This window comes from Mauremys reevesii, linkage group 11 (assembly GCF_016161935.1).
Source record: "Mauremys reevesii isolate NIE-2019 linkage group 11, ASM1616193v1, whole genome shotgun sequence".
In the NCBI taxonomy this organism is placed as follows: domain Eukaryota; kingdom Metazoa; phylum Chordata; order Testudines; family Geoemydidae; genus Mauremys; species Mauremys reevesii.
Genome location: NC_052633.1, coordinates 47,063,225 through 47,086,024, shown reverse-complemented (window position 1 = coordinate 47,086,024; position 22,800 = coordinate 47,063,225). Strand labels below are relative to the sequence as shown.

The 22,800-nt window shown below is 40.1% G+C and overlaps 1 protein-coding gene across 9 annotated transcripts in view; it reads left to right on the top strand.

Annotated features, from left to right (window-relative positions):
• The window catches only part of PKP4 (plakophilin 4), a 213,957-nt gene that overhangs the window by 49,652 nt on the left and 141,505 nt on the right, over positions 1-22,800 (top strand). For 4 of the 9 annotated variants that reach the window (XM_039494065.1, XM_039494063.1, XM_039494068.1 and 1 more), the window contains one exon: positions 8,408-8,541. In XM_039494065.1, coding sequence (XP_039349999.1) covers positions 8,413-8,541 — 129 coding nt within the window. In that variant the 5' untranslated portion in view covers positions 8,408-8,412. Of the gene's footprint in view, positions 1-5,828; positions 5,848-6,814; positions 6,873-8,407; positions 8,542-22,800 lie in introns of those variants that run through there. The other 5 variants (XM_039494067.1, XM_039494066.1, XM_039494071.1 and 2 more) reach the window with 5 other exon arrangements.

The window sequence follows — 22,800 nt, the reverse complement described above, 5'->3', positions numbered from 1 at the left end:
AAATCAACTGTCAGAGCTGTTGTGGAGGTGTGTAGTGCTAGCAATAAGGTGATTTTCCCCTCCACTACAAAAAGAATAAGAGTACTTGTGGCGCCTTAAAGACTAACAAATTTATTGTAAGCTGTCTTTCTTTTTTTTTTTAGTCTCTAAGGCGCCACAAGTACTCCTATTCTTTTTGCTGATACAGACTAACACAGCTACTACTCTGAAACCCTCCACTACAGTGATTCTTCCCTTCCCCCGCAACCCCAAATATTAAGACTGGGCAATGCACAGAAGGTTATTAATGGATTTGCAGGCTTGAGATTCACCAATTATATAGGGCCATTGAGGGGACACTTGCCTGTTCTTTAACGACCCACCCCCACCAGGCCTCAGAATTCATCAGTAGGAAGGGGTATTTTTCCAATATTAATGTGAGGTGCTCTGGAAATGTCCACAACACCAGGATCTTCAAAAATCTGGACTGTCTTCTGCAATGCAAAAAGTGGTCTTTATGAATAGTGTTTAAATTATATGCTGAGTAGTTGCAGAATTACTGTGATTGTGTATTTGGAAGACTGAAAAGTAGATGCAGGATCCTGATGTGGAGACTTAGAAATGTCTTCTTCATATGATAGCTGTTTGCTGTGTTATGCTCAGCCTTTGAGAGCAAGGGAAAGAGCCTTGCAAATGGATGACATCAGGAGATGGGTCAATTTGGTGAAAACGTTCAACAGCCATATTAGAGACTGCTACAAAATGATGCAAAGACAGGGACACAGTGAGGAATGCATTGTACTCATACTTCAAATCTAGATGCCACTTACAAAAGTATATACACTCTTTGCATAAGATATTTATCAGCATTACTGAATGTGTCTTGTGTATGTGTACTAGTACAATGACTGAATCGTGATTGGTGTGTGTGTGTTACATTTATTTTTGAGTTTTTAGTTGGGCATTGTGATAGTGCCTGTAATCTTGTGTGGTTTTGTTATTTGAGTACGTGTGGCTGTTGTGACCATGATGCTGTACTTTTCAATGAATTGTGCAAGATTTGGAACCATGGGTGTAAACACATTTTAACTACTTCATTAACAAAGAATACACTAAGGTGAACACTGTGAGCTTTAAAAAAAAATTATAAAGAATTCATAAAGCTGTTCAAAGGTAGAAAGTTTCAAGGCCATGTAATCCATGTTTTCCTCCCATCATCCCTAGCAGCTGTGTCTGTGAGGTGCTAACCATTTCCCTTATCAGTCTCTCTCTCTTCTCCCCCTCCCCCCATGCTGGTGCTATGGAGAAAAAGAACAAGTTATTGTTTGAATTGTAGTCTCCATGCCAAAACTGATAAACTATTGCTTTCTTCCTTTTTAGGAGCCCCCAGCCCTGTGGTGTGAGGTGGATGGCAGGGAGGAGTTTGGCCTGCAAACTTGAGGGATGGGGTCCTAAATTTTAGATGGGCTGTGAGTTTTTGGGGAGAAGGTGGTAGCTAACTAAAGAGGGGGCAGCAGCAGCAGGCTAGTAATTGCATGTGAACTTCTGTAGTCTGTCCATATTTGGAGGATGTTAATCTGAGCCATGTCCCCAAAAGACGGAGTACTCTCTTCAAAAACTCATTGAGCAAACTGGGAAGATATGCTGTGATGCTGTTTGCTAGGATGGTTCCTCCCAGAGCTCGTGCACGAGTGGAAGGGAACCACAAGGTACATGGGTAGTGCCAAGAGAGCTGTTTTGCCATGCAATCTCGTTGCCGAGTTAGAGCGCTATTTGTGCCTTTTCTCATATTTAATCCCATGGATGACCATAAAGTGCACAGCAAAATAAATAACATTCTTCAGTAACTCAAAGCATGGCAAAATTCTTTAAAATATCGTTCTTTTAGGAAATATCTGTGCAGCATGATTTGGTGATTCAACTTATAGTGACTCATGTTTGCTCAAAGGTAAGTGCATTAATGACACTGTGAGCCAGAAACATGAATTTTTTTTGCTTTTTCTTTTCTGAATTTACTGCTAGAGTAAAAGTGCCTTTCTTCAAATAGTTTTCCATGTGGTGCTGCCATTATGCTAGAGGGAAGAGGATGATAACCATGCAGATGAGAGATCAATAAGCACCATGCTGGGGAATGTGGTGGGGAGAGCAGTACACAGCAAACTGAAGTAGTCTTTCTATGTTTGCATATTTATAGAAACAAAGGTGTGGAGAGTTTGTACAGTCTCGGCTGCAGCCATCATTTTGAGTAGTGGTTGGGTGAGGGAGTGGTGTTAAAAGCCTATGAGAGAGAGACGTTAGCCCAATATGGTGGCACCCTTATGGTGCCTGAAACTAAGTTGTTCCATTTCCCCTCCCCGCCATACAGTTCTATTATAATATAATTCCATACCTACTGGAATTGGTCCCTTCCAAAGTTTGGGAACCTGCCCATGGCCAGTTGGTTCTGTGGCTTTAATTTGGAGTGCCCCTGGATTTCCCCAGCTGTATGCCCTCGGGTTCACTGGTTAAACAAAATCCTTCTTTGGAGGATCAGATCAATCGGGGAATCCATAGCACGTTGAGTGGTGTGATCTCTAGCAAGTAGAAGGTCCAGCTCCTTGTAGTATAACCAAGCTGTGATAGCTGTCCCAGATATCCTATGATACTTAGCTTCGGCTGGAATGTAGGATTGCTCCTTTTCCTTACTGCAGCACTGGAGAGTATCCTATTTGTGTCCTGTATCCTGCATTTGTCATGATAGCTCCTTGTACACCTATTCTTTCCTGCCATTCAGAAGTGCTTGATAAAGCTCCTCTCCCCAAAAGGAAATTAAGTTCTGCATGTCAGCACTGGACCATGGTGAAGAATGAGGTATGAGGAATGACTGCTCAATAATCAGCAATATGACTTGAATTCTACAGTAGCTAGAATTGCAAAAGACGGCAGAACATGGCTGTGTGCCACCATTTAAACAGCGATGTGAAGTCTGGTCACGATGATGCCTGAGACAGTGGGGGGCACACAGGTAAACAGACATGATCACTCAGCTAGCCAGTAAAGCAGTATGGGATACCAGTAGGAGGACTTGGCCAATGGGCAACTGTTCATTTTGGGATGGGTATGCATCCACATCTACTTTGCTGAACGTAAACTTATCCCAAAGTTACTCCTGTTGGTGATTCACAAATTTTGCAAGCTTCTCTTCACTAGAGATGCAGTTTTGGAACAGCAGAAAGCTGAGTTACATTAATATTAAATATATAATATTATTTAGACAGCATGGTCTGAGATATAGTCAGCATATTGCTAATACCCAAGTCTGTATTATCTTATCTTTGTGCTGGTGAGTCAGTCTGCATGATCTCATTTTCTGGTCAAAGCTTGCAGACTGTGAGATGGCTAGTCTTTGATAGGACTGCAGAATTAAATATGTTCTGGGGAAGAGGAATCATGAAACAATGGTTCTGTTCTGTGGTGGCTTTATTTAATGTTGAAGACTGCCTTAGCCACAAGTATAAAAGGTGGGCAACTAGGGCTCAGTTTTAATGGAAGTAGAACCTGGAAGTACAATTTTTTGCCTCAATCAGGATTGGTATTTTTAATCTTTTTAATATGTGCAAGGATAAATACATGGAAAGGATTTCAGTAATGCCTGCCCTTGTGACTCCCTCAAAGCTTTCCTATGAAATGTGGTTCTTGCAGAAGGTCAGTAAAACTAGCACAGCCCACCTACTGCATGGAAATGATAGCAAGTTCACTGAGTATTAGTAAATCTAATTACCAAATTGGTTATATGCCATAGTATATAGCTATTATCAATAAAGGTGGGAATGAAGACTTTTGTGTATATGTGTAGGGAGAAGAGCATCTTTTTCTGTTTGGTCTGGATTTCATTTGCTTTGCTTTGGCAAATTGCCTTAGCTGCTAATTTGGTACTTTGCTTTTATTTATGTTTTAAAATGCCTAGATGACTTTGGACATATGGCACCAGTATTATTATTAAAACCACACAATCTGCATGTGTTATATAATCTTCTTCAGTTATTCATTTAACCCACTGATATAGACAACCCAGCTAAGTACTTTGATTTGAAAGGTTGCAGGAGCAGGGCAGTGGCACTACGATTCACAATCTCTTAGTTGGGTCAATCATATCCCACTTAATGTGCAGATAGCCTTTGAATGAATAATTACTAATGCATTTTTACTGACTCTTCACTTCTACTGTGGATCTCATGATAGCTGATGTTTTACTTAAACACCGAGCTCCTGGAGACAAGTGATTCATTTCCATTAAAAAAAAAGTTTCTTGTCCTCGTGGCAGGGTGGATAAAAATCAGTGATTTAAAAAAAAAATCAGTTTTTTATTTAAATTGGATTTTTTTATTAAAATCAGATTTTTTTGATAATAAGGTTTTTTCCTCAAAAAGCAATCTAAAGATAGATACATTATAGCTCAAAGATATCTCGTCATGGAATAGGGATTATAAATTCTAATTTTATAGTATGAGACAATATTGTCATCTGATGGTTAGGAAAGGTTTTGTAAATGAGTTCCAGTAGTTGATGGATTAAGGACCCAATCTTATGGGGTTCCACAGGTTTCTGTATAGATTATTTAGGTTAATCTTTCTAGCTACCCAATGGGACTCAGTGCTCAGTCTAGAAGATACCATCAGAGATGCTTAGTTTTGCAGTTCTTACACTGTGGATTTGTGTTTCCAGAGGTAACATGCTTGTTAACAGCAAAAATGTTTTTAAAAAAATAACAGATCTCAGCTCTATTGCACCTCTGCAAATTTGTGTACAGAGTCAATACCTTACCTCTCTCTAAAAGTGCAAAGTTTCAAAAAGTTCAATGAATAGAAGATTGTTGGGGGCGGAATAGATCTGGACAAGGAGAAGAAGTCTGGAGATAAATGTGAGAAGCAAGGGACATATGCTTGTTTTGTTAAACTGTTATATGTTTGCTTTTGAAGAAAAAAAATCCAGAATACATAATGTTGTTGTTTTTAATTAAATAAAACAATTTAAATGTATCTCTGGTGATGTTCTCCTCCTAATACACCATGGCAAGAAAATCTTCAAAATGTTAATGATTAGCCTGTTGAATTGGAGATTGTTCATTTCCCAATGACTTCATAAATATCTGCTTCAGTTACCTTTGGTAAAAAAAATCCATTAATTTTCTGATATAGCTGTAAAACTAATCTGAAAAGTTTTCAAAATAAATCATGGTTTAAAAATGTATAGTGTATACCTTCTAAAAATGAAACCTACATTTATCTCTGAGTTGTGAAGAATATGTATTAAGTTTATAACAACCAACAAGAATGCACTCTTATGTAGAAAACCATGATTAAATCAAGTCGTCCTGACTAGTGATTTAAATCAAATCCACTCTGCCTCATGGTCACAGAGAAAAGCTTACATATATGACCAAATTGTACCCTATGATAGGGTGTACAAACCACACGGTGAGCAACAAGGTCTTAAGGGCTCATTTTGGGCTCAGCCAGCTCCACTGCACCAAACCTGCAGCAAATGCTTCATCTGCTGAAGGAATTAAAAGGCAGCGAATTAGCTCAATTGGCAAGCAGTCCTGAAGGTGAACACACCTGCAGCTCACAGCTCCAACAGAGCAGAGTGAAACCTAAAGGCTCTGATGCAGCTGCCCAAAGGGGCCCCTCTGTGAGGAAAGGGAGGACACTTTGCAGAGACAAGCAGAGAGGGAAGTATTTTGTGGCCTTGGACAGTGGCGACTCCATCTTGCTTCCTTGGGATTTGGATTTTCCCATTAAGCGAAGGCCTTGGACTGAGGTGACCCCAGGGGGAGAGAGGAGAGGAAGAGGCCCAGGGAGGACAGCCTTAAATAGTCTTGGTTGCCAGGTAACTGCTAGCTAAAAGGGCCCTGGTCAGAGCCTGGTAGAGTGACAGGGCCTGGGTTCCCCTCCCCACAACCCCCTTGGCAGTCTGGGGGGTGTGGCTGTGACCACTAGGCCACGCTTCCCAACCAGACCCTGAGTGGAGACCATTACATACCCCAAAAATCTCAAAATCCAGAAGGCAAATAGTAAGAACCCAACATTTGACTTAAAAAATATGATTTAAAAAAACCACCCTTGTGATTCTTTGGGTTTGACTCATGACTTTTTAACAACTGATGTTGGCAATACTGGGAATCACCATGTTGGTAACTGTCACACGGTGTCAGTGGGAACTGAAACACTATATCAGCATTCCCTTTTTTCTGTACTGCTACTTTCAGAAAAAAAAAATTAATACAATAAAAATAGTGCAACAACAAATGTTCTTCTTTAATCTGATTACTAAACACTTTGGTCTATACTAATTCACTTCAAGCAACAATCCCTTCTTTGTTTCTTACTGCCAAAGAATATAATACTGAAATAAAATATAGTGTATATATGTAACATGTTTTTTCCCCACTCATCTCATCTTCATTTCAACTTCTGATGTTACTTCAGTTTAGGTGGGTTACTTTATCATTGCTGTAAATGCCGTTAATTTCTGTTTTTACTTTTAAACAACCCAGATTATTTTAGTCAGTTTCTACATGGTTTTAGTTAAAGACTTTTAGAACTTTAACTTCTGCGAAAGTTGCTACATACAATATTAAAGACCATCATGTACTAATGTTTCTGACTTTTTTTAACCTCTTTCTAAACTTGTAAAGATAAACAAAAGTGTTTTCTTTCACCAGAAGCAGATCAGTATCATATAAAAAGTTTAAAAGTCTTTGCTTTTACATTTCTATTTTCCACACCTTTCTCCTCTAATTTCTCTTAATTATTTTAATTTCTTTAAGGTTTTTTTGAAATATCACAGAATCTAGCTCTCACATTTGTGAAAGTTCATCTTGGACAAGATACTCTTCTGCTCTACAGTTGGCAGTTAAGTATAGGGAATGCATAGAATTTAAGAGGATGCATTTAGGAATAGTTATTTAAAAGTGAAAAATGGTTCCTTCAAAAGTGCAAATTCTACAAGGATTACAAAGTGAAGGAAAAAAACACATTCGGGATCTATATCTGTCCAGTTAAAACTAATCTTTCACAAGGATTAACTTACATATTAACTAAAACGCTCTTAAAGAAAAAAAACTTTTGAGGGTTTTACAGGAAAAGTACGCTTCTTGTACACATTTGCCATTTTTTATACCTTACTTAAACAGTCTTGCATAGACAATCCTTTTTCTTTAAGCAGGAGTTAAAGTGAATCAGCATATAATTGACAGGCAGGAGAGAGATGATGTGATTAAAAACTGGCCAGGAATTCAGGAGTAGTGTGATCAGTGCCTGGCACTGCTGCAAGTTTGCTATGAAGCCCAAGTTTTGTCTTCTGTAAAAATGAAGATGCAGATACTTATCTACTTTTATATAGAGTAGTTGTTGAGATTTAATTCATTAAATGTTTGTAAAGCATTCTGAGAGCCTAGACTGGAAGGAGCTATAAGAGTGCAGAGTATTAATACAACTATGCATAAAGCTTGGTTTGCTCTGGAAAAGCATTCAGTAAGTTAATTCTCATTTTTGTTTTGTTCTTGCTTGTGAAGGAAGATGGGAGCACCATATGCAGATGGCACAGCAATATGTATTGATTATTTAGAACATTTACTTATAAAAGTTGATTTGTTGAATGATATGTCTCCTGTAAATATACCATTTTATGATGTGTTACTGGATGCTAACTTTGGTACTGTTCGTATTGATTAACTTTTTTTTACTAAACAAAAAGATGATTCTCATTCCTTAATAGCATCTTTTTTGTCTTCAGCCTTTTAGACCATACTGTTTCACTGATCATGCGGCTTAGAATTTTTTAGTTCCAATCCCAGCTATCCCACCCTCTGTCTCACTGTGTACAGGGCTTGGGCAATTCACCTTATCTGTCTGAGTTTCCCTTTCTGCAAAATGTGTGCATTAATTATTCATAATAATTAAAGAGTCCTGTGTGTAGCGCTTTGTGGATGTAAAATATTCTTGGAACATGCTGCTTATTATTATTATTCAGTGTTGAAAAGTGCAAGTTTGATTACATTTCTAATGGTCCTATATTTTTTTGATGTTAACGTCAGCTGTTCTGCATTTATTTGCTAATAAAAATTGCTTGCATTGGCTATCGCTACTTGGTACCATAAAGCAGTATTTTTTCTAAAAATTTTAAAGCACTTTTTAAAGCTCTTTGTCTGAAATGTTTTCTTTGTGACCTAACATCATTCCAGTTTAAAATTTGGTAGAGAAGCACAGTGTTGATAGCAATACATGCAGATAGAGAATTTTTCACATTCTGACTAGGTTTTTCATGTTAAACCTTTGCCAAAAAGTCTGAAAAAGCCTACAGAAGTAAAGTCTATGCCAGAAGACTTGCATTTACTTAAACATCACCAGCTGAAAATATTAACTAGTTAAATGTTGTTTGGTTGTAGGCAATATGCCAGCTCCTGAGCAGACCCCATTGGTGGAGGAAGGTCTGCAGCAGACCACCCAGGAAACCTCCAAAGGTCCGGGCATGGAGCCAGAGACGACTGCCACTACCATTCTAGCTTCTGTAAAAGAGCAGGTATTTTTATTTTCTTCAGTATCAGTTCAGAAGTATAGTATGCTTTTCGGAATTAAGCATGTTCTACTCTTCATTTATGTGTTGTTTCCTTGACCCATTCCAACTCAAGAATTTCTAAAAGGTGTTTCCTTTCCTACTCCTGGGGGACTTCTGCTCCACTGCACACACAATTCATTTCCCCCACAGATTTTTTTTTCTCTGCAGAATAATACATTCTGCTAGAGAGGGGCTACAATTATTCCATTTGCCCTCCAGCGGCTGTTGTGGTGCTAGAAGAGCGGGCAGCTGTCTCACGAGCCAGAGCAGCCAGCCACACAGAGAGAGAGAGAGCACTTTTCTCATAGCGATATGCCTGCAGAGCCGGGTGAGGGGGGACAGACAGAGCTGGCCAAACGGGATTGCTGGTGGGGTCACATAGACTGGGGTTCAAAAGGGCTAGTGGCGGGTACAGACTGGGGAAGAGGCACAGGAGCTAGTGAAGTGACAGCATTGAGCCAGATGCTGAATAGAAAGGGGGTGGGGGTGCAAGAACACATGGGGAGGAGGGGGTGTAGGGAAAGACTTGGACAGGGCAGATGTGCCTGAATGAATAGGAGAGGCCAGAGGGCAGCCAGGGTCTGAGTGGGGGAGGCTCCACAAATCCCTAACAATGCCTCCCCTGCCCCTCCCCATCAAACAAAAACCCTGTTTCCTATCACCACCACCCCCACCCCCCATAACTTTCCAGGTTCACTTCCAGGCTCCTTCCCAGCAATTACTTCCCTCTCCGTCAGCTCCTTTGTTACCCCTAACTTCCCCAAGCCTTAGCACTGCTTCTGCAGGGTGTGGGAAATACATATCTATATTGTAGTTTAAATGAATTATTACTCAACATTCTGTATTAGTATGCCTAGTAAGGAATCTATTTGTCAAAAAAACATTTTCTGGATCTTTTTTGTTGTCTGTATTGTTGCAGACATACTTGCTGACAGGTATTTTGAAATAAATTACCAAAATAATTGAAACTGGTTTGATTATTTTGTGTTATTTTGACAAATAAAATACTCAGAATTTTAAAATATTGTGTGCAAAATTTTTAGCACAGAATTCCCCCAGGAAATATAAATCTCAACAGTGTACGTGTCAGAATCTGAACATGCAGCATACATGTTCATTTATCTGCAGTCAAGAGAAATAGTATAGAAATCTGTACCCATTGTGTTCGTGCCCAGAAATCTTTTTGTAAGTCAGATTTGAAATTGGATTGAATGCAAAAAAGCTAATGGAAAAATTTGTGACTATAAGAACCATATGTGTTCTTAAGGTAGTTGTGCAGGAATGTTTCAGTAATCTGCAGACAACAGATTTGTTCAGACTTCTTGTGACTGTCTTGTGTTAACTTCATTTTTTGAGAGGCTGGTTTGAGCTAGTGATTTACTTTGAAGTTCATAGTTTAGATAAATATTAGAAATGTGAATGCTATTTCTCCTTTAAACATCTCATATTTATCATCGTGCATTGTTCTTGTTAAGGTTTTATCTACTCTTCTATAGAAGTCAAGGTTTCCAGAATATAATATTTTGCTTGTTTGAAATCAAGTTCAGCATAAGATTGAATTGGCATTTTGAAGAAAACGGGGATTTTTTTTTTTAGGAAATCTTGTAAGTGAAATACAGAACTGAAACAATACTAACATTAATAAAAGCAGTAATTGATTACAGGAACCGATACCTGCAAGGCAGACTGCCCTCTATCCTGGATTTATACATACAAAACACAACCTAGAAATTTTCTTCTCCAAAAGAAGTAGATTTATGATAGCTTTATAAAAATATTTTTATATTAAAAAAACTTCAGTATGCAATTCAATTTAAGAACTTTGAACTCAAATAATTATCATAACAGTTGTCATAGTTTGTCCCATGTTAATATTAATCTTTTGCTCTTAGAGTGCTAGGGATAAGATGTAAAATCAAGAAAATCACTCATTGTTCCAGAAATCCATGTGTTGCAAATTGCAATACCTATGCAAACAATCTTGAGATTATGATGCCAGAGCAGTTTTAACTCCGAATTTCTTTTGGTTTGGTTGACATGTCTCTACAAGGTTTCCTGATGTACCTGTGCCCGCCTCCCGCCGCAGTTGTTTTGAAACTTCTCTTGACAACACCTTTTAATTTATTTTCTTGTTTTTACTTGGAGTTGGACATGGGGTATATATTCCCATCAAAGATTGCTTTAGGACTTCATCTAATATATTTAATTTCATATGAGATGCATGTACCATCCTACTCGGTTTTGAAAAGGGGGAGAAGCAAAAGGACAAAAAGAACGTATGACAGTAATGATGTAAACTGAATATAAACACACCAAGTTCTGTAGCAGCTTTCAAGAAATTGGCTGCTTTAAAGCAGTCTTTGTTGTTAATTCTGAAGCTTTTCCATTTGCTGCACCATAGGGAGAAGTCCTCTCACCCCATACTTCCAGTACTTATTCCTAGTCTGAGCAGAATAAATCTTATGACTTGCAAATTTATTTAAATGAAATCAGAAAAATGTCCATTAAATTTGCACTGATGTTAACAGACAAATAAGAGGATAGGATGATTTATGTTGTTCATGTTATGGTGTTTTCTACCTCTAGGCTGATGGTTCAAATCCAACCCAGAATGGTAGGAACCCAAAGTTAATTGTGTCATTTAATGGTTATCTGTGTGTAATGCCAAGGTGATCTCAGTCTAGTTCTTAGAGGACAGATCCCACTTTACAAATCCTCAACCAGCAAAATTAAAATTAACACTGTTGTTTGAAGCTCACCTGTTTGTTTGTCTTAACCCTAGTGCAAGTTTAACAAAATTTTGCTAGAAAAAAGGCAGAAGACTGTGTGGGCCTGGAAAATAAACGACGTTCTCAGCCTTAGAGGTGATCCTAGTCCAGCAGTTCTCAAATTTCCTTGCACATCGACCCCCCCTTCTGACAACAAAAATTACTAAATGACCCCAAAAAGGGGGACCAAACCTGAGCCTGAGCCCAAGCCCTGCCACCTGTGGAGGGTCAAAGCCAAAGCCTGAGGGGATCTAAAACCTGAGCTCCTTAACCCGAGGAGCCCTTAGCTCTGGAGAACTTTGGCTTTGGCATGCTAAATTACCCAACCCATTTAGACTAAATTAAATTGTATTATTTCCTGAAAAATGTTTTGTATGAATTGATGGGGGGGATTTTTGGCTTTTTAATTATTTTAAGCCTCCTGTTGCCAACCTCTTGGGTCACAAGATATTGGACGGTCAACTTGTCACTGTTAGAGCTTACCATTCAGGACCTCACATCACTAACTTTTGGGAGGCATTTTGCATCTGAAGAGGGGGGGAAAAGAAACCCATTTCTGTGACTGGTTCTTCTTATTTGTTTTTAATAGCAGCTTTTGAAGATGCTCTGAGGTTTGAAAATTATTAATTCTGGCACAGATGGATTAGTAGGAATACTGATGTGATCTAAGGTGCATGTTAAGTTCAGTTTGTTACAAATGGGAGGAGATATGTGTATGATGAAGTGGCAGACTTATTTATATATTCTTGAAGTTTTGGGTGTTTGTTTCAGTTTTGTTTTGTTTTGTTCATTGTTATGTCCTGAATACATGTTTGTTCATTCTGGGACCACTTCTGTAAGACATTGAGAACTAACTCTCTGACTAATTCTAAATTAACTGAAACTATTCAGGTAAAAGTTCTGGTTTCCTCGTGGACAGTTCAGTGAAAACATGCTTTATGGTGATACACATACATTAAAATGTATAAGAATGGGATCTAAAATAACTGATAATGTTATGACATAAATCAATGGTAACCCTTCTTTGGACACTGTGCTCAGTTCTGGATGCCTCATCTGAAGAGCGCTAAAAAAAAATACACAGGAAATGAGAATGATTAGAGATATAGAAAGACTTCCGTTTGAAAGAATGTCTATTGAATTTGGAAGAATGAAGCCAAAGTGAACGCTAAATTTCATTTAATATAAATCAGTTCTAAAGAATAGGGAAGAATTTTGAAAAAGAAGGCAAACTCAATCATCGGCCATCATATAGCTTTTGATATGGCATAGAAAGATTGCTTTGTATGTCCTAGGTTTATAAGGCTAGGTCTTGACAGAGATTATGGTCTCCTTGTATTCCCATTCATTGGGTTTATCATGTATTTCACTGGGGGGGGGGGGTTTCTATTTATATGGAAGAGTGCAGATTGAACAGTAGTTTTCTCATTGTAAAAAATGTGTACTACACTAATTCTATAAAGTTCTGTATGATCCTCTTCTGTGTTTGGATACACCAGAGTAAAATACTAGTGTATATATGTTCATTTTTCTCTTTAGTGAAACTTGTATATGTGGGTTTTCCTTGCACAGCTAAACTTGACTACCATTTCATAGGATATTTATCACCACACTTATCATTAAGGTTTTGTCAGTGCTTACTTCTAAACCCACATATTTTGGACCCTGGTAAAAATTGAGTCTTCCGTAAATTGTTGTACAGATTATTTATCTGGAATAACTGATTTGTTACCTCCTCAAAATTTCATGAATTGCTTCTGCTTTGTAATCGTTAGATATAAGAGAAACAAATGGGAACTAAATCCATTTTGTGGCTTCAGATGTTTTTGTTCTGCTATAAGTAAAAATTCGTTATCTTTGCTCTTTGGTCTATTTTTCTCTCTTGTTAAATTAAGATATTTGGGGTCGAATTCTGTCCTCCATTATGCAGGTGCAGTGCCCACTAATTTAAATGAAAATTGCACCAGCTTAATTGGGAATAGAACTGGAGCCATACCGTATTCCCAAACAGATTTCATTGATGTAAAACTAAAGTTTGTGAAGTAATTAGTATACTCTTATGAAAATACAGTGCAACAACAAAATTAGGAAAAAAAGATTTGGGGATTACCAGTTAATTTACCTAAACATTAATTTCATGTTACAGTTAGAATATGGGATTAACAATATCATATGAAAAAATATTAGGAGTAGCACACTTGGGAAGATGCAGTGCCAATGATCTTAGAAAGTAGCTTGTAAGTGTTTGCTTTGCAGAGATCATAAACTCTGGTGCAACAAAGACCTTGCTTCTGCAGAATTTTGAAGCTCCATTGGCCAGTCTTTCTGCAACTTGCCACCTTATCAGTCTTCCTGATAGAAAATATGTCTTCATAGAAAACTTTATATCCCACATACCCCTGTCAATTCCGTTCCTCTGCACCAAAAGCTCCTTGCTGGGCTCATTCCCTACTTTCTGTGAACTTCCCAAGATCCACAGATGGGCTTACCTCCTACATACTTCTGAGATGAGCAGGAGAGGAGCACTACTGCTGTGAATATTAGGAGGAGCACTGTTTGGGAAAGCGTCTGCCTTATGGAGTTCCTAAGCTCCGCAGCGATCTTGCTTATGAAGAACTTGAAGCTCTGCAAAACAGCATATCCTGTTTTACAAATATCCTACTTCCTTTCCTCAGTAATCTGGGCTCTGTGTATTGTACGAATTCCCTCCAAAACCTCTTTCCACTCAGCTTTCCAAGAACTCAGTTTGACTCCAGGCATGTCACTCCGGTATCTTTATGTGGCATACAGAAGCTCTATGCTGAGTTGATCAGACTCAGATGTAGTTGGTGCAGGGTACGTCACAGATCCGAAGTTACAAGAAACTCTCTCCGTTTATATACATCTACACAGCTTATTGCATTTTGTAATGGTTTATAGTTGCCTCGTGAACGTCTCCTGTCATCTGGGTGCAATCGTGCACTCTTTCCTTTCTCTGCTCCCAGTGCCCCCTGTCAGCTGTTGCCCTCATCAGGCAGGTCTTCACTGGCTCATCCTTCCAGCTAAGTCACTCAGTTAATAAGTGAATGGATGGATGAACCGCTTCTGGGGTAAAAGGTTCAACAAGGCATGGAGACAAGGCCTGTCCCTATGCCCATGTTAATGTCTTTAGCCCTGTCTCCAGGCTCAGCCACTTCTGGGTTAGCTTTAAGTCCATGCATGCCCTGGTATAGAACAGTGCCTCCAGGGCCCTCTGCAGTGCCTTCAGCCCCATCCCTGAGCCTTTAAATTCCAGCCATGTGCTTGGGCTTCTCAACTAAACTTGTCCCCTTCTCAGGGCTTTGGCCACTTTGCCAGTGGGGGATTCAGCCCTGTCCACTACTTTGGGTCCCAGCCCAGGAACTGCTTCCTTTTACGTGGTTGCTGCTGCTATTCCCTGGGCCTTTTCCCCTCTTGCCCCTTCTCTTCCCCTGACCTCAGGGCTGAAGTTCTCAAATCCTCTCTCTCCTTGCTATATGCAAGTATCTCCAGAATCTTCCTTCTGGTTGAGCTTGTTCTTGAGCTCCTGTGACCAGCAACAAGCACCCGTCCTTGCTCCTCTGGTCCCAGCCAGGAACTGACTATCTCAAGCCCTGTAGCTTCTTTTAACTGAGCCTGCTGTGCTTGCTTTGGCTGTTTCCCTGCAACCATTCTTGGCAGGCCTGGAGGACCCACCTTCACTGCTCCGTTCCTGGGGCAAGGTGTGGTAGGACCACAAGGCCTCCAGCAGGGGTACTATACATGCACTGTCCATGTTCTATCTATTCTTTACCTCATCTTTACATTCCTCATTTATCTTTTCCATTGTTATGTTGTTCTTTGTACATGCTTCCCTGGGTATTCCCTCCCCTTATCTTAGCTAGTTCAGACATTCTGGGATTGTCTACATTACCCGCGGGATCGACGGGCAGCAATTGACCTAGCAGAGGTCGATTTATCGCGTCTAGTCTAGATGCGATAAATCGACTGCTGAGCGCTCTCCCATCGACTCCAGTACTCCACCAGAGCGAGAGGTGCAGGCAGAGTCGACAGGGGAGCGTCAGCTGTCAACTCACTGCAGTGAAGACACCACGGTGAGTAGATCTAAGTATGTCGACTTCAGCTACGTTATTCACATAGCTGAAGTTGCGTAACTTAGATCGATTCCCCCCACAACCCAGTGAAGACCAGAACGTAGTCTCTTAGCCCGCTAACCCATTTACCTGTCTTAGTTAACATAAACATTGTTTTCAGTTTGCTGATCTATTTATCTGCCTAATCCTGTCTTCCAAGAAATGAGGCCTTCCCCATGTTTAATTACTCATGTCAAGCCAGGCCTACATTCCACTGCATTTGTTTTTCTATGTTACCATTTGTTTTACTTCAATTATATTTTTGTCTTTGTGCTTTTAAAAAAAAAAGTTGATTACCCAACAACACTTTTTTGAAGACCATAGTAATTGTAATTATTTGAACTACCATTAATGTTAGGCTCAAAGTACAAACCAGGGAATGCAAGCTTATCTCTTACGGTAGAGCTCAATGGGGTGTTTTCACTGCATGTACAGTATTGTCCACAATTTTTTGTGCTTGGCTGTTAGTTGTGCAACAGGAACCAATGGCTCTATTTTCCTTAATACTAAATCAGTGGTATTTATGGATAAGGGAAATATGGATGCAAAGAGACTGGTCCCCAGTGATTCCCATTCAGCGTTGTCTGTCATGTCCTCTGGCATATTCTCCTTAATCAGCACACATGGCCATAAGGCACAGGTACCAATCTGAATCAGAGTTGATATTCAAACAAAATCCATCCAGGACCCGGCATGGTTGTCCCCACCGAAAAGTTGTGGTATCCCAGAGTACATACTGTGTTTCCACGGTGTACCACCTCCTTTACTATCTCTTTAATGACTAGTCTGGCCCAACCTCTGTTGCTTGTGATCAGGCTCTTTCATGCTGAGCACTCACAGAACCATCTGTGCTTGATTCACTTACAGCAGGCTGCTTTTATTTCATCTCCTGCTTGAGTTGCCATCTTCATGCTGGGATAGTGCTGTTTATAGGTCCCATTCTCTTTTCTATCCATACTGTTAACATATACCAATTCTTTAGGATTCTCTGTCCATCTAGGAATAACAATCAAAATTGGCACAGTCGAATAGTTAATTTTGTATGGTGCCCAAGGTCCAGGACATTCTAGTCTTGCAAATTTTCTTCCTCAATATTATAAATTCCCTTCCACTAGTATGCTCCAGATAAGTGTGCTGTTTTAACAATCTTGACCATTCCCCTGCTTTGCTTTATTTTGTTGTTTGTTTATTTAAATGCATAAGAAGTTTAGTATCATATGTGCTGCACACAATTGCTTGAGAAACATTTTTATTTAATGAATTACAGTATTTACAGATATTCATTTTAAAATTTGTGCAATGAAGTGAATGTTGCTAATGGTCACTGCCTCCTACTGCAAAGTTAAATTACTAATTCCTCCACCTTTTTATAATGGCTTGACCAAATCCATTTGTTAGTGAGTTAATTTTAAGATGTCATTCCTTAATTTCTGCAGAATTCTATAGGGAGACCCCAACTTCATTGCCACCCAGTATGGTTACTGCTGTGTCCCTTTTGGCTCTACAGTTTTTGTGTCCTTCTTGGAATATGCCTCCCACTAGATTTTGACATAATTGAATGTGTGACTTGATATTGTTGATCTATTTTTATATGAGATTGGTCAGGTTTCAAGCAATCTGTATGTTGTAAAATGTAAAGAGTGGGGGGGGGTATTTATTTTACATCTTCTACCACTGTTTCATGATTGGGGTGTATAAAAATACCATTGTCTGGCCATGGAGTGGTCACTGGACATGGAGGAGGAACATAATTTTTAAAGGAGTCTATGAAAGAGGTACTTAATTCAGGCTGGGGGATGGGCTGGTGCATATCATTTGTTGGTTGCCACACAAAAGGCCCGGTTTTTGTTTACCAGTATGCCCACCAACCATTTTGGGTCTAATGAAGTACAATTATTTTGCTTTAAGAAAACCCAAGACTGATTTATATGCCCTAACATTTCAAAAAATTGCTTAAAAGCCCCAGACCTATTTACATGCTATTACATTTTGAAGTGTTGTTCACTAGTGTTTTCCTGGGATGTATTGTAAACTTCTAAATGATACAGTCCATTCTCCTGATGTTCATTTTGGCCCACAGCTACCATTTAAACACACCCCTTGTAAATTCTTCAATCCCAACAGATGCCACCCCAGTGTTTGAATGAGACAAATTTTCTAGAAAAGTTGATTTGATTTTATTTGGCCCCAGACAGCAGTGAGTAGATCCCTCTTCCATCCATTTTCACTGTACAGCTGGAGTGTGGTGTACTTCTGCAGTGGTTTTGGGACAAGGGGAATCACCGACTGGAGTGCTTTTAAACCGTGGGAATATTTCCATGCCCTCCACATCAGGAAACAATATTGTAACTTTCCACCATCTTGTGGATGCAAATTCTACAAACCATGTCAAGTCAGACCTACATATGTTAGTGTGTCTGTCTAGAAATTGCTGATCTTTAAAACTTTCAATGACAGAATTATATCAAATGTTATATGCACCAATATTTCTTGTAAAATGTTACTTGTAGTCTTCTCACAAATAATTAGTATTCATTTATTCCTTGGCAGAAACATTAATAGATAAAAGTTATTAGCATTATTTAACTGTTTAAACTAGTCTGTGCAAGAGATTTTGTTTAGTGTTTCATATTCCTAAGTTTTGAGCATTTAAACAAAGCCTTTTCTAAAAATCAAGTAAATCCTTTAACTCCGAGATGACTTAGCTACTGAACAATTTACTTCTAACTTCACTGAAAATTAAATCGTTGAGAGAGGGTTGTAGATTATGATAAACATTTATTTTCATACTTCAGGGGATTTAAACCTTGCTTTATCTAAAAAACCGAACTCAACCTTAACTATAGAATAATTAGGGAAGCCTCTATAATCAGAGGTGGGGGGTATTTGTTTTGTTTTTTTAAAAGATTTCTAATCATTGTTTATACTGTAGTTGGTGAAGATAAGCTTTGTTTCGTGTTCATTACATGTCAGTTAAGTTTGTTTGGGTACTTTTTAATATCACCTTCATATTTCCATTAAATCCTGAAAGATTACGTTAGTGATGTAGTTAATGAGGCTACCTGAAATTGCCTTACTCTTGAAGGGTGAGTTTCTTTTTAATCACTTTAATTTAGAGCTTTGTTCTGGAAGATAAGGAGTTAGACACTGTGGAGTATGGAGTACTGGAGACAAGGGCAGAGCAAGCTTTCCTGTGCAGCTCCTAAACTGTACAGTGTACTGTTGCTAGAGGAAGGAAAGGCAGGCTCCTAAGCTTAGAAGGTGTCCTGAGAGCCAAGGACTGAGAGGCCTTATTTCTCTCACCCCATCCGCTTTTAGCTCTTTCTTCAAGTGATCAGTCAGGGCCTGTAAATACTCTCTCTGTAAAAGTGAGTTTAATGGTAATGCTGTAACTCCTTTCATTCCGATGGCACTGGGTTTGAGTCCTGAGACAGTGACTTTGCTAACATGTTGGGTTTTTTTAAATATAAATTCAGATGGGCCCCCTTTTTGAGCTTCCGAAGAATGTGATGCTTTCCAGGGAGTCCAAAGATTGTTAAGCTCCTTGCTACCACCTCTCTTTAGCATGAAGAAGCTTTGTCTTTGCCTACCAGGGGTCAGCTCCCAACTGCTCCAGCCACAGAGAATACAAGGACTCCCCCTAGGTCTACACATGCCCTGCTTTTTTTCTACAAGGTAGCAATAGGCACACTCCAACCCCAGAGTCCAGGGCTGGCTTTAGGAAGTGCGAGGCCCAATTCAAATAGTTTCAACGGCAGGTCCTTCTTCGGATCTTTGGCGGCACTGAAGGACCCACCGCCGAAATGCCGCCGAAGACCCGGATCACCGCCGGGTGAGTAAAAATTAAAAAGGCGCCTAAGTTAGGCGTTCTTCTTTAGGGTGCGGGGCCCGATTCGGGGGAATCAGCCTAAAGCCGGCCCTGCCTGAGCCCTCCGAGCATCTCACTGAAGTGTCCAGCCTGTGTTCCACTGGAAACTAGCAACATTCAGATTCGCTGCTCCTAAAGAAACCATACTCTCCATTTTACCAGTTTCATCTCAGATTACCACTCTGCTTAACATGCAGCACTGAAATATGTTTGCAGTGAAAACAATATAATTTAATACAATTCAGAGATTCTTCAACATATTCAAGATTGGACTATTTCTTAGTGCCACAAGCAGTGTTCCCTCTAATTTTTACCATGCATGTGCGGAATGAGTTTTGTCATGTGCACCATTATGGAGGTGATGTAAATTCATGTGGTGGGGGTGGGGCCGAGGGGTTTGGAGTGTGTGTGGCGGGGGCTCAGGGCTGGAGCAGGGGGTTGGGGTGTGGGGGGGTGAGGACTCTGGCTGGGGGTGTGGGCTCTGGGGTGGGGCAGAGGATGAGAGGTTTGGGGTGCAGGCTGTCCCAGGTCTAAGGCATGGTGAGAAGACTCCCCCCAAGTCTCTGATGGCAGGGCTGGCGCTGGGGCTGGCAGGGAGAGGCAGCAGGGCTGGGACTGGGGGAGAGGCATCTCTCCTCGCCAGAGCCCTGAGCGCCTGCACGTCACTTAATAGGCTGTTGCGCAGCCGCACAGCTTAAAGGGAACTTAGATCCCAAGACTTCATAAATTCTGTCCCTGATTGTGGCATTGATACTATTGTTATATCTGACCATGCTCCTGTTCAATAAAGAACTAGATAAATTCGTGGAGGATGGGTCCATCAATGGCTATTAGCCAGGATGGACAGAGATGGTGTCCCTAGCCTCTCATTGCCAGGAGCTGGAATGAGCGACAGGGAATGGATCACTTGATGATCATTCCCTCTGGGGCACCTGGCATTGGCCATTGTAGGAAGACAGGATACTGGGCTAGATGGACCTCATTTCTTTTTCCAATAACTGACATCTGAAATATTCAATGAGAATTTTGACATGGCATTTGTAGAATATTTTTCCAATCCATTGGCTTCTGTGACACATAGAAGACTTAATGAAAAAAAATATATTTTGGTAGCTTTTATAATGTGCTGAGCACTGACTGTACATACAGCAGGTCACAGTCCCTACCTTGATTAGTTACAATATGAGTTTACAATTTTAAATTGAAACAACTTTCTTTTAAATTTGCATGTTAACATTAACTAAGAACATCAGAATGACCATACTGGCCCAGTATCCTGTCTTCCAACAGTGGCCAATGCCAGGTGCCCCAGAAGGAATGAACAGAACAGGTAATCATCAAGTGATCCATCTTCTGTCGCCCATTCCCAGCTTCTGGCAAACAGAAGCTAGTGACACCATCCCTGCCCATCCTGGCTAATAGCCATTGATGGACCTATCCTCCATGAATTTATCTAGTTCTTTTTTGAACCCTGTTATAGTCTTGGCCGTCACAACATCCTCTGGCAAAGAGTTGTGCAGGTTGACTGTGCATTGTATGAAGAAATACTTCCTTTTGTTTGTTTTAAACCTGCTGTCTATTAATTTCATTTGATGACCCCTAGCTCTTGTGTTATGAGGAGTAAATAGCACTTCCTTATTTACTTTTTCCATGTGAATAATAATTTTATAGACCTCTGTTATATCCCCCCTAGTTGTCTCTTTTCCAAGCTGAAACATCCCAGTCTTATTAATCTCTCCTCATACGGCAACTGTTCCATACCCCTAATCATTTTTGTTGCCCTTTTTTGAACCTTGTACCAATTCCATTATCTTTTTTGAGATGGGGCGAGCACAACTGCATGCAGTATTCAAGTTGTGGGCATACAATGGGTTTATATAGAGGCAATATGCTATTTTCTGTCTTATTATCTATCCCTTTCTTAATGATTCCCAACATTCTGTTCACTCTTTTGACTGCCGCTGCACATTGAGTGGATGTTTTAAGACAAATGTCCACAATGACTCCAAGATCTTTCTTGAATGGTAACAGCTAATTTAGACCTCATTATTTTATATGTATAGTTGGGATTATTTTTTCCAATGTGCATTACTTTGCATTTATCAACATTGCCCAACAACTTCACTGAAGCAGAATTACAGTGCGTCATGCCTTTCCAGAATGTTGAGTCCAGCTACACTCAAATCTCTGAAAACCTCTGATATGAGTGAAGGTACACACCAAACTCACTGTGCAATCTTAGTTCTACCCCCGGCACTAGCAATAGGTTCTGGGAATGGTTCAGTGGGGTGGTGTCATAATAAGTAGAGAAGAAGGATTCTAAAAGGTGTGAGTGTATTAAATTCCACAGATTTGAAATCCATCATTTATCTACATGCCCTCCAGCTATTAGGGGTAGCTGTGTTAAGTGATGGAGGAATTTAGTTTTGTGATATGAGAAGAGGTGCATGTGTCCCTTCAGGGAATTACGTAGACCTCATTTCAGTACTGAATTCTGTAGTTGTGTTAGCAGCTGTGCACACGGGGATCTGGTTGCCATGGTAATTGTCAGGAGTTTGTTGGCATACTTGACTGTGGCTTCCAGGGCTTAGCAAGGGGAGGTGCCATAAATAATCCTCCAGGAAAGAGTGAAGAGGTGGTAACATTTAGCAAGTCTGGGTGGGTTATGTGGAGTAGGCTCAGTGTTTGTATAGGCCAGGTGTAACGTCTCTTTGTTAAGGCAACACTCTGGTTTAGTTCAGGTGTAGCAAAGAGAAGATGTTAGATTTTTCCTACAGTGCTCATGTTCTCTGTTCCCCAAACTCTGGTGTGACATTAGTTAGGATAAAGTGCTGTTATCTGTATTATTGGCATATGGAGGCTTCACTCAAAACGGGCCATTAGGGTTTGATTGTGGGATGAGTACCTTTAATGCTTCAAAAGGAGACCCTTCAGAATGTACGCATGCAACACCTAATGCACAGCACAGATTCTCTGAAAGCTGCCAGGGGCTCAAATGCACAGTACATGGGTCTTCCTCAAGTTCCGTGGCCACATCAGAGGGACTGTATCCTAGGAACCCCTTGCTCAAATGACTCCAAATTTGGACCACTATCCCTATCCTGCACCCCTACAAGGCACAGCAAACTTTGAGACAAACTGAAAAAGATGTGGATTTTAGAACACTTAAAATAGTCAGGCATTTCTTACAATTAAAAGATAACGTCTCAGAAACTGGGATGGAGATGGTTACGCCTAGTGGTTGGTGCTGGCACAGTCAGGCCTAATGGTCAGAGCTGGAATTAGGAGTCCAAGGTGAGGCTGGAGCAGGACTAGCTACAGAGCAGCAGCTGGAGCAGGACTGAGAGCAGAATAGCAGCAAGAATAGGACAGGGAACAAGGCTGGAGTGGGCTAAGACCTGGGAAGTCTGTTGCCATCATCAGGCAGGAGAGAGTTCCAAGCCCTGAAGTGATGTTG